The sequence below is a fragment of the Ahaetulla prasina genome, chromosome 5 (genome assembly GCF_028640845.1).
Source record: "Ahaetulla prasina isolate Xishuangbanna chromosome 5, ASM2864084v1, whole genome shotgun sequence".
Lineage (NCBI taxonomy): Eukaryota > Metazoa > Chordata > Lepidosauria > Squamata > Colubridae > Ahaetulla > Ahaetulla prasina.
The window spans coordinates 121264033-121281726 of record NC_080543.1 but is presented as its reverse complement, the minus strand read 5'-3'; the positions used below and the strand labels follow the sequence as shown (position 1 = coordinate 121281726).

At 42.5% G+C, this 17694-nt stretch overlaps 1 protein-coding gene across 9 annotated transcripts in view; it reads right to left on the bottom strand.

Moving 5' to 3' along the window:
- MYCBP2 (MYC binding protein 2) overlaps positions 1–17694 on the bottom strand; it is a 161574-nt gene that overhangs the window by 107688 nt on the left and 36192 nt on the right. For 5 of the 9 annotated variants that reach the window (XM_058186454.1, XM_058186456.1, XM_058186457.1 and 2 more), the window contains exons 1-9: positions 13318–13495; positions 10424–10582; positions 9482–9689; positions 6818–6963; positions 5463–5564; positions 4069–4188; positions 3172–3253; positions 2169–2286; positions 838–1042 (exon numbers count right to left, since the gene is read on the bottom strand). In XM_058186454.1, coding sequence (XP_058042437.1) covers positions 838–1042; positions 2169–2286; positions 3172–3253; positions 4069–4188; positions 5463–5564; positions 6818–6963; positions 9482–9689; positions 10424–10582; positions 13318–13432 — 1255 coding nt within the window. In that variant the 5' untranslated portion in view covers positions 13433–13495. Of the gene's footprint in view, positions 1–837; positions 1043–2168; positions 2287–3171; positions 3254–4068; positions 4189–5462; positions 5565–6817; positions 6964–9481; positions 9690–10423; positions 10583–13317; positions 13496–15067; positions 15233–16053; positions 16259–17694 lie in introns of those variants that run through there. The other 4 variants (XM_058186459.1, XM_058186460.1, XM_058186463.1 and 1 more) reach the window with 3 other exon arrangements.

Genomic DNA, 17694 nt, shown 5'->3' with positions numbered 1-17694 from the left:
GCTTTGTTTCTAAGAAAAGATTGGAACTCAAGGTCCTGATTTCTAGCCTGATGCCTCTGACCATTACATCAACTGGCTATCCTGATTAAGATTATTGCACGTCAAAAGTTAGGCCTCCCTAATGTAAGTTGAGTGTGTGCCTCTCCTCTTCTCTCTCCCTTCTCTTCTCCCTTCCCTCCTCACCTCTCCTCTCCCCTCTCTCCCCTCCCCTCCCCTCCCCTTCCTCCTCTCCTCTCTCCTCTCCTCTCTCCCCTCCTCTCTCTCCCTCCCTTCCTCTCTCCTTTCTCCTCTCCTCTCTCCCTTCTCCTCTCCCCTCCTCTCTCTCCCTCGCCTCCTCTCTCCTTTCTCCTCTTTCCCTTCTCCTTTCCCCTCCCCTGTCTCTCCTCCCTTTCCTCTCCTCTCCCCTCCCCTCCCCACAGATAGTCAAATGTTTGTGATGGAGGATCTCCATCTATCAAAACTCCCATTTTGCAGAAACATCCATCTGCATGAGGAGCCATAGCTATAGACTCTCCCACACAGGCAATGTGGGCAAGGGCAACAAGACTGTGCCCCATAACCCTGAAGAGAGGGTGGCAAAAGAAAGATTCCCTCCTTTCATTGGTCCCTCTGCCAGGTCCATCTGCATGTCCCACTCCCAGCTCGCTTATAACTGCTGCTGCAGCTTTGCAAGGCAACCCTGCTCCGTCCTTCCTTCCCATCCATTCCTCCCTCCCACCCCCAACCAGGGCTTCCCAATTGAAGAGAAGAAATCCCTTCTCTTGGCTTGGAGGGAGTCAACGCATCAGCTAGAAAGGAATGGTTTCCCTGAGCTACTGCAGCCAACAAGCCTCTTGCCTATGATATGCCGGCTGGCAAAAATCTCCGATGTTGCAAGCACGTGAGAGTTGATAAGAGCTTCATCGATCCGAAGGAAAGTCTGATCCCCGCTGGCTCCAACCCAGGTTGCCTTGCGTCCATACTTGGAGCCCACGTTAGGCACAGCTGCTGGCTTTGCGTTCCAGTAAGGAATGTCCAGGATGGGTCTGCCAAGCTGCCCTTTCTGAAAGGGCAAATTGGAAAGGGGAAAAAAAAAACGAGTAGAAAATTAAGCATTATAAGGCGCTCAAATGGTGAATGCAAATTCCACCTTTGTCATCTGTGGCCCTTGCAAATATTTCATGAAAAACCTCCATTAACCTTGTGTGCTTCTGCAGTCTGAATATCAATGAACCTCCTGTGACAAATAACCTGCGAGCCTATAGTATTAATTAGTATTCAATTGTAATTTGTTCCGACCCAGCCTTAGCAGAAGCAAGACACAGACTCCTTTTCAGGAAACCCCCCCTCTTTATTTACCTCTTGTGAATTAATGGCATTCACCCACCAAAAAGTCCAGGCAAGAATCCTTCAAGGAATTAACTGCAGTAACAGACCTTATCAGTTCCTTGAGATAATTGCAAGGCCGTGAGCTCCCAGCCAAAAGGCTGCAAGTTCTGGCAAGCACTCTTTGTGGCATTAAACTCAATGAGCCAAATCTTCAGAAATACGAACAGTTGTCACCTATGACAACCGCTCCCCTTTCCTTCTATTTATTCTCCAGCCAGGGAGGGGCCATTCAGCATCCACTTGTCCTTTGCTTCCTGAGTCGACTCCTTGTCCTCTGTTGTTCACCTCTGCTCTGTGCATACGTGCATCTGGAACAGGCCCCAGCTGTTCTTCCTCCTCACTCATATCTGTCTCCAAAGGCAGCTGCCTCTCAGGTGGCTGGGAAATGTCTGATGGCCCTCGTTCTCTATCTCTGCGTCCAATGCAGAGCATCCATCAGAGCCTTCCCCAGACTCCAGAACTGGCCCAAGTTCCTCCCCAACCTCCTCATCGTCCAAGTCCACCACTAGCTCTGCTGGCGGCTGCCGGGCCACAACACAATTCGTGTTTATATGAATTGGTTGGGGATTGTTAAGGACTAGACCCAATGAATCTGAATTTGGCTGATAATGGGGGGGGGGGGGCTCATTTCTAATTGAAAAATTATGTCTTGAATCCCTCCAGTTTTAAACATTGATAACAACCTTAAATTTAACATTGTCCCACCTCCATTGTCAACAAGTTTCTCAAAAGATAGAGAAACATTCTGCATTAAGTGACTGGTTTGGACAAGGAAAGTCATTTTAAGGAAAAGTGCTTACAGAGAAACTTCCAAAGGTAAAGACTTGTCCGTCCATCAACAAAACAGCTGTGTGGTTGCTGCCTGCGCTGACCTGTGTGCTGGGTCCTGGTAATGCTTGCACTAGAGTGGGACACCCCCTAAATTAAAAAAAAAAAAAGCAACTGTAAATTCATCCATTCTTGTGTACCGAGGAAACTAGTCAAATCTGAAATGACACAATTAGAATAACTAACTACCTCTTGGATTTGGGGAGCAGGACAAGGAAAGCACTTAAACTATGCAAACAGTAAATAGACCACAATCAATATTTGAACAGTTTAAATGTTTTTCCTTGATCTGCTCAAATAAGCAGGTGTTTACTCCTGGTGGATCTGGGTTGACTTCCGAAATGGTAAGTGGGACCAGATCTTGAAGAGTTGGGATTGAGAATGACTAGGAATAACAGGTTTCGAAATGGGAAATGGATGATCTGATCAACGTAATGACTCGCTTACTGACATCACTTAGCAACTGAAATTCAGTCCCAGTTGTGGCTGTAAATTGCCGACTTGTATAAAAGTTAAAATATCTGTGGTAATAACAGTGATGAAGATGATAATGTAAAGATCATGACCAGACCATCAGATACTAGCCGTGCTGTCCTAACAAATTAATAAGGGGTAATGATAATCCAGAAACAGAGTGGCACGGTGGCTTACAGGTGAAGACACTCGCCTCCCACTTGGGAGGTTGAGAGTTCAAACCCAGGCAATGGCAGATGTTTCTCTATCGGAGAAAATATCTGCTATGAACTCCCTGTGGGCATCAGGAAGGGCATCTGGCCAGTAAATGCTCAGCTCCATTTAGTCTTCCCGACTCCATCCCAAATTAGGAGGTTACAGGATCATAAAAAGGGAGTTTGAATGACAATTCAGAACAGAACAACAAGGTAACACTTAAAGGCCTTATTCTGCAAATAAAATAAACCAATGCAATTTCCCCCCAATTAAAATTTTCATATTTGTATTGCAAGGCTGACATACCTAGAATTCACATCTCCATGCCCAAGCTGCCCATGCTGCCCATATCCAAATGTGTAAACATCTCCGTTCTCCATTAGAACAACTAGGGAATAAAATGAGAAATCGATGAATATCCTCATTAACCAAGCTTCACATCATGAATTCATCACTGCAAAGAGTGGTCTGAGTCCAATATATACCATATTTTTGGGGGTAATGAGACATAGCTTTTTCCCACCTAAAAGGGGGTGGAAATTTGGGTGCGTCTTATACACTGAATGTAGCCCCTCCCACTCACTGGCCCTCACCCTTTGGCCTCTGTCTCCCAGCAATTTACCTCCTTGCAGCAAGCAGCAAGAAGAAACAGTCCATTTCAGCTTCAGCACAGCCTAATTAGCACAAGTTGTTTGTCCGTTGGATCGGCCTCTCAGCTGTTTCAGGCTGCAGGGATTGCCATTGCCTATTGCTAAGCAGGCCTCTGCTGCTTGCTGCAAGGAGGTAAATTGCTGGGAACAGATTTTTTTTTTCTTGTGCTAATCAAGCTATGCTGAAAACAAAAATGAAAGGAAAGCAGGCTGTTTGCTGTTTGCTGCAATGAGGCAAAATTGCTGGGAGGCAGATTTCTTTTTCTTGTTTTCCTCACCAAAAAAGATAGGTGCGCCTTATACTCCGAAAAATACGATAAATATACTCAAGTGGATAAAATTTGCCTCCCAGGGGAGTTGATACCCAGGTTGTGGCCATTTGGACTCTGGGGCTACCCACGACTCTAGGCGCACATGCAAGCCCCCCTTTTTTCACACATATAGACACAAAGACTTGCATACTTGTGCAATCCCCACCAGGTTTCAAATTCTTCTCTGACAGAGTACAGGAAAAAAAATAAATTCCTAGATCGATCTGATAGAAAGGCTGTACCTGAGTGATGAAATCCACAGCTAACTTGTATGGCTCGAAGATCGCAGTCGAAGTGGACAGTCCCTGGAGGGTAGGTGGTGATTTTGCTGGCATCTTTCTCACTCCTATCTCCGCTTCCATCTACAAATGTAAGACATGAGACTCTCCCATTCTTGTCTCTCAATGAGCTTCACACTCTGTAGCATCAAATCACATGGTTAAGAAGAGGCAAATCCTAATATCCTAACTAGAAGAAACAGGCAACGGAGTACTTGGATGTCGTCATTGTTAAACATGAAAAATAACTGCATCTCAGATTTATTAGGTTACAATGACAAATCAGAAGATGAATATGAATTCTATATGTTAACAAGCTATATTTCCATCATCTGTTCAAAGACATTAACAATGTGAAACTGTTATATAGTCATAGGTTATTTACACATTGTTTAAAGGGAAAGTTAAAGGTTTTCCTCACACATATGTGCTAGTCGTTCCTGACTCTAGGGGGCAGTGCTCATCTCCGTTTCAAAGCCAAAGTGCCAGTGCTGTCCGAAGACATCTCTGTGGTCATGTGGCCAGCATGACTCAACGCCAAAGGCGCACGGAATGCATTTACCTTCCCACCAAAGGTGGTCCCTATTTTTCTACTTGCATTTTTATGTGTTTTCGAACTGCTAGGTTGGCAGAAGCTGGGACAAGTAACGGGAGCTCACCCCGTTATGCAGCACTAGGGATTCAAACCGCTGAACTGCCGACCTTTTGATTGACAAGCTCAGCATCTTAGCCACTGAGCCACCACGTCCCTTAACATATTGATTAGGTATACATATATAATATGCAAATACTAATAACAAATCAGAGAAGTCCTGGTTTCTCTTCAAGTAAACAACGCTTAAAGTTTTTAGCAGTATTTACAGTATTTACTGTATTGTTTCAACAAAACAGTAAAGACATTTCTTCAAAAATTTATTTGAATATCTGAATGACAAGAATAAACTTTAAAGTTTGCTACAAAGCGGACTGAGGATCACTACAAATAATTGTGGAAAATCACCACCATTTATTTTTCAGACCGTGTTATTTTTGCCATTCATATTTTGATTCATTGCTATTTTTCTTAAAAAGGGTATTTCAAAACAAGAAAAAAATGAAGATAAAGAATAAGATTTTTTAAAAAAAAAAAAATCACAATTTTACCTCAAAAGTTGCCTGGGTGGATTAAAACCCGAACATGATTGAAACAACAATTCAATGGATCAATATTCCATTATCATCTTTGGGGCAAATTTGATCAACGTATTTTTTTTTTCTGTTCTTTTCCATTAAGTTCCCTAAAGGACACACATAAAACCTAATAACACAAAATTGGGGTGGGGTAGGGGAGCGAAAGGAAAGGAACCCCAATGTCTAACCTCTCCCTTCCTCCAGTCTGTGCCTCCGGTTCACACGCTGCCTTTTCTCTTCCTGTCTCAGCTGGAGATGTTCTTCAAGGTTAACGCCGGGCACAGGGACAGCTGCGTCACAAAAAGGGAAACCCGTCAATGTACACTACACCTGTGTTCCCCAGACTTGGCTAAATTAGGTAAAAGGGATTTTTCTTTGGGTAAAGACCGCTGGGACCTATGGCCCAATCACCATGGGGACGTTTAAATAAGGGCTTTTTGACAGATGGATCTGGATCAGATAGGAAAACTTTTGAGAACTGTATATGGGAGCACCCTCCCCTGCTCACATAGGTGCCCCTCAATTTAATATTTTATTTTATTGTTTTATTTTGTTTTGCTTGTTTCTTTATTTTTAAATGGTATTTATTTAATAAATGTTTCAACATTTAAAACACAGCACAAAAGTACAACACAGAAAGAAAACAACAACAACAATGTAACAAAATTTTTCCACTAATAACTGCTTTTCTATATCGGTATCTCTATCTCTATCATAACAAGCATATTTACAAAAATTCTAATTCTATATATCTCTCTCATAAATTATTTTATTATTTTATTTTTTTATTTTATTTTATTGATTTTATTATTCATTTTTTTATTTTTTTTCCTTTATTTTACATTTTATATTATTTTATATTATTTTAATTTTTAAAAATATTTTACCTTACCTAACCATTTCATTTCATTTTCTGACCGCCCATCTTACAAGGTAACTCTGGGCGGTTTACGGTATTAAAAAGATAAAACTATTACAAAACCTACACACAATAAAGATGGTAAATTGCTCAAGCTTAACTAAAAGATGGAGGCAGGGCCTGTTCAGATAAAGGGGTGAGCTACGACTTAGATCTGAAGGTGCTGGGGTGCTTTCCCTTTCCCCAGTTAGGTATCATGCTGCTTTATAGTGAAAATGTGAAATGATGACTTGAAGAAAAGTATATTTGGGGCATTTAAGAACAAAACGCTGTAGAAGGGATCCATCCATCCGCTTTTCTCTTTCCCCTCAACCACTGAGGGAAATTGCATTGGCCATTTTGCAGTCAAATTGGGATGGCCCCATCTTGGTTGGTAATCTTACTTTTTACTCTTAGTAAGGTACCAGTGGAAGATGTTAAGAATCTTTTAGGAGAGACAATTTTGGAGCGCTGTATTTTTATACTTTACTTAAGGGGGGAGGATGACACAAAAATTCTTGACTGATGAAGTCAGTCATCAGTAAGGAAGGCAAGATTTCATTTTTCCCAGGAAAATCTTTTTTGAACAACCAAAAGTTTTTCGCCGCTTGGATAGTTTTGTAGTTCCCTGTTGGGCTTGCTTACCCAGCAAGAGGTCCAGCGGGATCATCTCTTTGACCGCGTCGAGGATTCCCCGTTGCCGGGCTTCCTGCCCGTCCAGCTCTCTGGCGCAGGCTTTGCAACAGCCACACACAGCACAACCGGACTCCCCCGAGCCACAGCCACAGATCCTGTAGGAGCAAAAGGCCTCGTTTCTACTATGGCTCGTGAGATGAGGCAGAGATGGTGATGCCCTCCATCAGGCACCATCTGAGCTCAAAGGGAAGCAGAAAACAGTGGCTTAGGGGATCGGAGAAAATCCCATTATAGCCATAATGTATCTGAGTTCCATCAGGCATCCATTCGAAGAACTCTTTGCCCCCAACTGCACAATTTGTCACATCTATGAATTGCCCGGTCCAGAAGAACAAAGGTGAAGCAGGTAAAGGAGTCCCTGTGCGTTTTACTCCACTAGTCATAACTGATTTAAAGGGTATGCTCCTCTCTGCTTCTAGGTCATTGAGAAAGTATTGTCCAAAATGTTTCTGTCATCATGTGGTCAGCATGACAACATACCACGGCGGAAAGGGTGTGCAGTGAAACACAGAGCGCCATTACCTTCCCACCAAAGGGGTACCTATTTATCTACTCACATTGACATGCTTTTGAAAAGCTAGATTGGCAGGAGCTGGGGCAAGTGATGGGAGCTCACTCCGTCAAGAGAAGCTAGGACTCAAACTGCTGGAGTGCAGACTTTCTCCAGTGTCTTTTAAGCCACTGAGCCACCACGCCTCTCCCAAAAGAACAACAACCAAAAAAACCCCCCAAACCTCACAATATTGCTTCTTCAAAGATGCTGAAGCCCTGCGAGGCTAGCAAACTTAGGAAACAAGAACCACTTGGAGATCTGAAATGGGACTTTATTATGTAACCAACCCCTGAAGGCCAAAGCAATGCGTCACTAGCATAATTCTGCCAGGCTTCCCCGTTGGCTTCAGAGAAGGCCGATGTTCTGTAGAGTCCCAACTCTCTCTGGTAATGTTCCTGTGCCATCTTCTGCACCCAAGGTCAGTTAAACTTCCTCCTGGACAGGCCGAGCACATGGCAGAATGGTGCCCCTTTCCCCTGACAGCTTAATTTTGGAAAGCCCATCGGAGTTAATCACCTTGAAGTTCTATTTCATTTCACTGGACATTCAATTAATCTATTAGCTCTGAGTTGTTGTTTTTCCCTGAACGGGCTCCAAAACCACTGAACATCGATGCTGTGTTTGAATCCAAGTATGGATTTCTTACTCAGGTTCTGGGAAGAGCTTATAACTCTGCAACTTAGAACATTAATGGTTGTCTGAATTAATTATATCCTATTCTAAAAATATCCATCCCTACTTAATTGAAGTAGGGTCCATAAAGCTTTTGGGCGCATGCCCTGTCTCTGGGAAAGATCATTAATTTTGACTAATCCATCTATGCATGACAGTTCATCATGTAAACTTCCATCTGTTGTAGATAAGGAAAACCACGAAATGAGCCATTTATAACCAAGAATATGAATTGTTATAAAGTAACATAGGAGAAATATCAAAGGTTACTTAAAAAATATTCTTCAGCCACAAGATAGGCTCATGTTCTGACCCAGCTCCCAAAACACGACAAACCTTCTATATTTAAATCAATGATTCCTTTATTAGGAGCGCCAGCAGCCCCAGCAAAAAATTTTCTCTCTGAACGCAGGCTAACAAGTCTGTCTGGTAGGAAGATGAATAGCTGTCTGCCACATCTATTCATCTATGCCTCCTGCCTTTTATCCCCAGAGCTAGGGTGGGGCTTCGTGAGCAGCAGTGGCTCTTCCGTCCCAAGGACCGGCCCACAGATTTCCACTGCTCTCCTCTCCTCTGCCTTCTGTACATCCGCGCATCAGGCACTGGACCCAGCTGTTCCTCCTCTTCCTCATCAGCTACCTCCAGACCTGGGGGCTGACAGACAGCCCAAGCTCTGTCTCTCTCTCTCTTACAGCTCCATTCCCTCTTCCCCCTTGGAGCTCTCAGGTTGTCTTGATGCTGACCCTGACTCCCACACCTCCCCCTCCTCTAATTCGGCTGTTGGAGGGGCCAGAGGCCAACAGACCACAACAGCTCATTCCAAGAACAGACACAACATATTTTCATTCCAATTTTAGTATTTTGCTTTGCTTTAGCAAATGGCCAATGAAATGTATGTAAGAACTTCTAAATTGTCTGCTAGGTCCTTCTTCTTCAGAAGGTGTGAGATGAGGCTTGTTCACAAGCCACCAAACTATGGCTAAGAAAAGACAGGGTCTGCACAAGCAGCTTATAGTGAAAGTATAACATCTTCCAAAGGTGCTTTTCCAAAAGGCAACTGGATTTTCTTGTGGGTCCCCCCCCCCTTAAAAATGTGTCACTTCTCAACCAAGAAGCTTCTTCAGTTCTGGATTAGAAGTTTCTTCAGAACTGAATGAAACACTTTTTTCAAAGGAAAAAAAAACCCCAAGAAAGCCCAACTGGAAAAGGTTTTTGGAAAAGCACCTTTAGAACAACCACGACCTGGATGATTGAGAATCTCTATAGACATATAAAAACATCTGAAATTATTTGGCAGATACCTCTCCAAAAAATATTTGTTCAAGGGATTGATGGGTACCACAAAGAGAAGGTGCCCTGTGGTCACAATCGCCTCTGCCTCTACTCACCCTCCTGGCACCCGGTCAGGTCGGCCGCTGCTGACACAACTGGCTCCGTAACCCGTGCAGTCCCCACACACGGTGCACACCATACACTGCTCCAATTTCCATTTGTGCATCCCTGGCAGGCACATCATGGATTTCTCCTCTTTCTCGTCCAGCTCCTCTTCCAAGTCTTCATCCATGGCTGTGGCCATGTTCTCAACGCCAAAACCTCCTCAAGAGAAGAGAGGCACAACTAGATTCCATCCATCCATCCATCCAGACTGTCATGCAAAAGCAGTGCATTCCATTTTAGCGGATGCAGAAAATCATCTATGCTCACTGGAAAAGATCTAAAGGGAGCAATCGTCTCCCTGGGTCCCAAAACCCCAACATCTGAAATTTCATGTTCAACCAAAATAATCTCCTTTCACATAAAAATGTAGGAAATATGGCTCTTTCCAACAATTCACTGTATTAAATCTTGATTTGATCTTAAACCCAAATTGCAACAAATAACAGTATATCTAATTGGTACATAAAACTGAGGTCATAAAAGGACTCATTCTGGATTTAGCAGGCTGATGGAGTGTGATTTGCACATCACATTACATTAAGAACTTCTGCACAGGAGACAAATTCCTTGTGTGTCTAATCACTATGCTCTTTCTATTATTTCCATTATTCCTAATCCTCTCCTTCTCCTTCTCCATCTCTTCCTCCCCTCCCCTCTCCTCCCCTCCCCTATCCTATCCCAGCAAGCCAAAAATTTGGCACGCATCTCCAGAAAGGGCTCTGCATTATATTCTCAACTGCGTTAACATCTGCAAGTACACTACAGAAAAGGAAATATATTCATTAACTAGAGGTCTGTTAACAAGCAAAATCATTAAAACAATTTGGGACACAATCCTTCTTTACCATTAACGTCACAAGGCGGAGAACAGGAGAAATGGAGGCAGCACTGACCTTTTCCTCCATGGCTCATGGCACCAGTGTCTCGCCCACACTGGCCTTTGTTATTCACCCCAAAGGTCCACACCTCTCCGTTCTTCATTAGCACACAGGTGTGAGCTTTGCCCATGGCGACTTGTGTGGCGAAGTGGCCTTTCAAGTCAGTTATTAAACCTATAAAATGAATATACATTGGAAGAGTCAAACATATTTTCCTAATTCTACAGTTCTAGGCTGCGTGAACAGAGGGATAGAATCAAGATCATGTGAAGTGTTAATACCACTTTATAATGCCTTGGTAAGGCCACACTTGGAATACTGCGTTCAGTTTTGGTCGCCAAAATGTAAAAAAAGATGTGGAGAGAAGAGAAACAAAGATGATTAGAGGACTGGAGGCTAAAACGCATAAAGAACGGTTATAGGAACTGGGTATGTCTAGTTTAATGAAAAGAAGGACTAGGGGAGACATGAAAGTAGGAGTTCCAATATCTCAGGGGCTTCCACAAAGAAGGAGGAGTCAAGCTATTCTCCAAAGCACCTGAGGGTAGGACAAGAAGCAATGGATGGAAAGGAGAGAAGCAACTTAGAACTAAGGAGAAATTTCCTAACAGTTAGAACAATTAATCAGTGGAACAACTTGCCTCCAGAAGTTGCGAACGCTCCAACACTGGAAGTTTTTAACAAGATGTTGGATAACCATTTGTCTGAAGTGGTATAGGGTTTCCTGCCTAAGCAGGGGGTTAGACTACAAGACCTCCAAGGTCCCTTCCAACTAGTCTAGTCTAGTCTAGTCTAGTCTATTCTCAGGGTTGCCACAAAGAAGAGGGAGTCAAACAATTCTCCAAAGCACCTGAGGGTAGAACAAGAAGCAATGGGTGGAAACTAATCAAGGAGAGATGCAACTTAGAATTAAGGAGAAATTTCCTGACAGTTAGAACAATTAATCAGTGGAACAACTTGCCTGCAGAAGTTGCAAATGCTCCAACACTGGAAATTTTTAAGAAAATGTTGGATAACCATTTGTCTGAAATGGTGTAGGGTTTCCTGCCTGGGCAGGGGGTTGGACTAGAAGACCTCCAAGGTACCTTCCAACCCTGTTGTTGTTGTTGTTCCAACCCTGTTGTTGTTGTTATTCTATTCTATTCTATTCTATTCTATTCTATTCTATTCTATTCTATTCTATTCTATTCTATTCTATTCTATTCTATTCTATTCTATTCTACAGAGCCCACATATACAGTACCTAGCTGAGTAAAGTTACTGACATCCCAGATTAGAAAGTTGACAAGTGTTAGTATTAAAAGCTACCTTGAGAGGACAGCCCATTTTGCAACATTTTATGTGTGTGTTTTCGTAGGTTTTCACGGGTATATGCATGCAGGTTTTGGTATGTTCGGGTTTTTCCGTGAAAGGTTGAAAGTATTTAGGCAACGTTTGATGAGGTCTCACTCATCATCTTCAGGCTGGAGTTTTGGCTTTAAAGAGAAAAGCGACGATGTTACAGCGATGCGTTTATCACGAAAATAAGCACATTTATCCAACAGCAGCGGATCTGAACTTGTGACTGCTTCTAGGTATTAAGTAACACTATGGCCAGAACAAGTAAAAATAAACAAATGCCTGCACAATCTAGCATGACTCCATTCCATGTCCATTTGAACCAAGTAGAATTTTCTTATGATTAGAGGGGGTTTGATAGAAAAAAAACATTCACAGGAGAAGTAACTGGCATCTGACAGCATCCTTTATTCAGATTTTGTGTGTGTGTTTTCGTAGGTTTTCACGGGTATATGCATGCAGGTTTTGGTATGTTCGGGTTTTTTCCCGTGAAAGGTTGAAAGTATTTAGGCAACGTTTCGATGAGGTCTCACTCATCATCTTCAGGCTGGAGTTTTTGGCTTTGCTCTTATGTGAGCAATTTATATATATGTCCAGAACTCCATTTTTGCTACCTTCATTTTCATTTAAAATAGACAACATTTGCATAGTAATTACACAAAGAAACCACACCCCAATTCCCACTACGCGGACGCCTCCTCCAACGTACTTGATTCTCCGTCTTCCCCTTTACTAGCCGAGCCTGTGAAAAATACGCTGCCATCTTCGGCCACAAGTAAAGCATGGGAGCCATCGTGCCCCACTGAGAACTGAACAATCTTTGGAGACTTGGTGATGGGCAGCTCCACCCATTTCCCTGCCGAAGGTCCACCTTGCTTGATTCCAAGGCTCTGGTATTTGCCAGTGTAATAAATCTGGGGAAAGAGGAGGGAGAGGGAAGACCAAAGAATCACACTGGCATACCGAGAGGCTGATCTGTTTTTCAAAACAAACTTTGCTTTGATTTATAGGTGGGCCCTTGATTTGCAATCATTCGTTTAGTGAACGTGCCAAGTTGAAACGGTGCTGAAAAAAGGGGATTTATGATCATTTTTCACACTTATGGCTTGTCATTGTATAAGAGGTCACGAATTGGAATAAACATGGCAACAGATCAGCCAACGGGGACTGTTTGGTGACTCAGACAGTTTGGAGCCTGGACATGGCTTAGCTTGAATGTTATGTATAAAAGAGTTGGTTTGTCCTTACATTATTGCCTCTGTATTACATAGCTTCTGTGTTTCTGTCTTCTGAGTTCTGGTTCTGGCTTCTGCTGCATGGGTATTGTATATAAAGAAGTTTCTTATATAAATGAATAGTGCTGAATTATTTATTCTTGTTACCAAAGCAAGTAAAAAGCAACATTACAAACACTTACAGGGCATCTAATGAAAAGTAACTGCAGAGAACATTCCAACCCCAACTTCTGAACATGTGCTTGAATGGCCAATGACACAGTTGACTGTTTTCTTTTTGCCATGTCTGTCATATTACTGGTATGTGCTTTAAGACAGCAAAAATTTTCAACTTACTTGTATTATCGGAGTAAATAGCATCTTTCCCAAACATGTAGAGTTCTCCATCTTTGGAAACAACTGAACTACTTCCATTATTGCACGCGGTGTACACTACAATCTTTCCTTCCATTTTGATGATTTTTTTTGGCTTATAAGGTTTAGATTGCCGCCTGCTTTTGGCTTTAAAGAGAAAAGCGACGATGTTACAGCCGGTACGTTTTATCACGAAAATAAGCACATTTATCCAACAGCAGCGGATCTGAACTTGTGACTGCTTCTAGGTATTAAGTAACACTATGGCCAGAACAAGTAAAAAATAAACAAAGTGCTAGATATATCTCTGACACCTTTTTCACCGGCATTTTTCACCTTTTCCACCGGGGTGGAATAGAATAGAATAGAATAGAATAGAATAGAATAGAATAGAATAGAATAGAATAGAATAGAATAGAATAGAATAGAAGCTGGAAGGGACCTTGGAGGTCTTCTAGTCCAGCCCCGTTCAAGCAGGAGAACCTATAATATATTTATAGTAACTGCACTGCAGAATGAGTAATTTTTGCATTCATCACTAGTGCAAAATTCAAATAAACAAAGTGCTAGATATATCTCTGACACCTTTTCACGGCATTTTCATCTTTTCCACGGGGTGGAATAGAATAGAAGCTGGAAGGGACCTTGGAGGTCTTCTAGTCCAGCCCCGTTCAAGCAGGAGAACCTATAATATATTTATAGTAACTGCACTGCAGAATGAGTAATTTTTGCATTCATCACTAGTGCAAAATTCAAATAAACAAATGCCTGCACAATCTAGCATGACTCCATTCCATGTCCATTTGAACCAAGTAGAATTTTCTTATGATTAGAGGGGGTTTGATAGAAAAAAAACATTCACAGGAGAAGTAACTGGCATCTGACAGCATCCTTTATTCAGATTTTGTGTGTGTGTTTTCGTAGGTTTTCACGGGTATATGCATGCAGGTTTTGGTATGTTCGGGTTTTTCCGTGAAAGGTTGAAAGTATTTAGGCAACGTTTGATGAGGTCTCACTCATCATCTTCAGGCTGGAGTTTTGGCTTTGCTCTTATGTGAGCAATTTATATATATGTCCAGAACTCCATTTTGCTACCTTCATTTTCATTTAAAATAGACAACATTTGCATAGTAATTACACAAAGAAACCACACCCCAATTCCACTGTTGGTTTTGGATTATTTTAGCAGAATGAAAGTAAAGATAAGAGATTTTCCCTGTCTGGTCATGTCCAACTCTAGGGGGAGGTGCTTATCTCCATTTCTTAGCCAAAAGAGCCAGCATTGTCCAAAGACATTTCCGTGATCATATAGCCAGCATAACTATATGCCAAGGCACACAGAACGCTGTTACCTTCCCACCAAAGTGGTACCTATTTATCTTCTCACAACTGCATGTTTTCAAACTGCTAGGTGGGCAGGAGATGAGGCAAGGAACAGGAGCTCACCCCATTGTGCAACGTTTGGTTCTCGAACACGGGCTCTCAATTTTCCAACTGACAAGCTCAGTGTCTTCGACCACTGTAATTATTTATTCTTGTTACCAAAGCAAGTAAAAAGCAACAGTACAAACACTTACAGGGCATCTAATGAAAAGTAACTGCAGAGAACATTCCAACCCCAACTTCTGAACATGTGCTTGAATGGCCAATGACACGGGTTGACTGTTTTCTTTTTGCCATGTCTGTCATATTACTGGTATGTGCTTTAAGACAGCAAAAATTTTCAACTTACTTGTATTATCGGAGTAAATAGCATCTTTCCCAAACATGTAGAGTTCTCCATCTTTGGAAACAACTGAACTACTTCCATTATTGCACGCGGTGTACACTACAATCTTTCCTTCCATTTTGATGATTTTTTTTGGCTTATAAGGTTTAGATTGCCGCCTGCTTTTGGCTTTAAAGAGAAAAGCGACGATGTTACAGCCGGTACGTTTTATCACGAAAATAAGCACATTTATCCAACAGCAGCGGATCTGAACTTGTGACTGCTTCTAGGTATTAAGTAACACTATGGCCAGAACAAGTAAAAAATAAACAAAGTGCTAGATATATCTCTGACACCTTTTTCACCGGCATTTTTCATCTTTTCCACCGGGGTGGAATAGAATAGAAGCTGGAAGGGACCTTGGAGGTCTTCTAGTCCAGCCCCGTTCAAGCAGGAGAACCTATAATATATTTATAGTAACTGCACTGCAGAATGAGTAATTTTTGCATTCATCACTAGTGCAAAATTCAAATAAACAAATGCCTGCACAATCTAGCATGACTCCATTCCATGTCCATTTGAACCAAGTAGAATTTTCTTATGATTAGAGGGGGTTTGATAGAAAAAAAACATTCACAGGAGAAGTAACTGGCATCTGACAGCATCCTTTATTCAGATTTTGTGTGTGTGTGTGTGTGTGTGTGTGTGTGTGTGTGTGTGTGTGTGTGTGTTTTCGTAGGTTTTCACGGGTATATGCATGCAGGTTTTGGTATGTTCGGGTTTTTTCCCGTGAAAGGTTGAAAGTATTTAGGCAACGTTTCGATGAGGTCTCACTCATCATCTTCAGGCTGGAGTTTTTGGCTTTGCTCTTATGTGAGCAATTTATATATATGTCCAGAACTCCATTTTTGCTACCTTCATTTTCATTTAAAATAGACAACATTTGCATAGTAATTACACAAAGAAACCACACCCCAATTCCCACTACGCGGACGCCTCCTCCAACGTACTTGATTCTCCGTCTTCCCCTTTACTAGCCGAGCCTGTGAAAAATACGCTGCCATCTTCGGCCACAAGTAAAGCATGGGAGCCATCGTGCCCCACTGAGAACTGAACAATCTTTGGAGACTTGGTGATGGGCAGCTCCACCCATTTCCCTGCCGAAGGTCCACCTTGCTTGATTCCAAGGCTCTGGTATTTGCCAGTGTAATAAATCTGGGGAAAGAGGAGGGAGAGGGAAGACCAAAGAATCACACTGGCATACCGAGAGGCTGATCTGTTTTTCAAAACAAACTTTGCTTTGATTTATAGGTGGGTCCTTGACTTGCAATCATTCGTTTAGTGAACGTGCCAAGTTGAAACGGTGCTGAAAAAAGGGGATTTATGATCATTTTTCACACTTATGGCTTGTCATTGTATAAGAGGTCACGAATTGGAATAAACATGGCAACAGATCAGCCAACGGGGACTGTTTGGTGACTCAGACAGTTTGGAGCCTGGGCGTGGCTTAGCTTGACTGTTGGCAACAGGTCAGCCAATGGGGAATGTTTGGTGACTTAAGACAGTTTGGAGCCTGGACATGGCTTAGCTTGAATGTTGGCAACAGGTCAGCCAATGGGGAATGTTTGGTGACTCAGACAGTTTGGAGCCTGGACATGGCTTAGCTTGACTGTTGGCAACAGGTCAGCCAATGGGGAATGTTTGGTGACTCAGACAGTTTGGAGCCTGGACATGGCTTAGCTTGACTGTTGGCAACAGGTCAGCCAATGGGGAATGTTTGGTGACTTAAGACAGTTTGGAGCCTGGACATGGCTTAGCTTGACTGTTGGCAACAGGTCAGCCAACGGGGACTGTTTGGTGACTCAGACAGTTTGGAGCCTGGGCGTGGCTTAGCTTGACTGTTGGCAACAGATCAGCCAACGGGGACTGTTTGGTGACTCAGACAGTTTGGAGCCTGGGCGTGGCTTAGCTTGACTGTTGGCAACAGGTCAGCCAATGGGGAATGTTTGGTGACTTAAGACAGTTTGGAGCCTGGACATGGCTTAGCTTGAATGTTACGTATAAAAGAGTTGGTTTGTCCTTACATTATTGCCTCTGTATTACATAGCTTCTGTGTTTCTGTCTTCTGAGTTCTGGTTCTGGCTTCTGCTGCATGGGTATTGTATATAAAGAAGTTTCTTATATAAATGAATAGTGCTGAATTATTTGTGTGCTGGTTGGATTGCTGCAAACTCTAACATGCCTACTGTACTGCAGCCTTCCCATGGTCGTGTGGTCAAAAACTTCAGATGCTTGGCAACTGGTATGTACTTTTATGACGGTTGCAGTGTCACACAATCCCCTTTTGTGACCTTCTGAGAAGCAATATCAACGGGGAAGTCGGAGTCACTTCACAACTGGGTTGCTAACTTAAAAACTGCAGTGATTCAGTTAACAAACGTGGCAAGAAAGGTTGTTAACAAACGTGGCAAGAAAGGTTCAGTTAACAAACGTGGCAAGAAAGGTTCAGTTAACAAACGTGGCAAGAAAGGTTCAGTTAACAAACGTGGCAAGAAAGGTTCAGTTAACAAACGTGGCAAGAAAGGTTCAGTTAACAAACGTGGCAAGAAAGGTTCAGTTAACAAACGTGGCAAGAAAGGTTCAGTTAACAA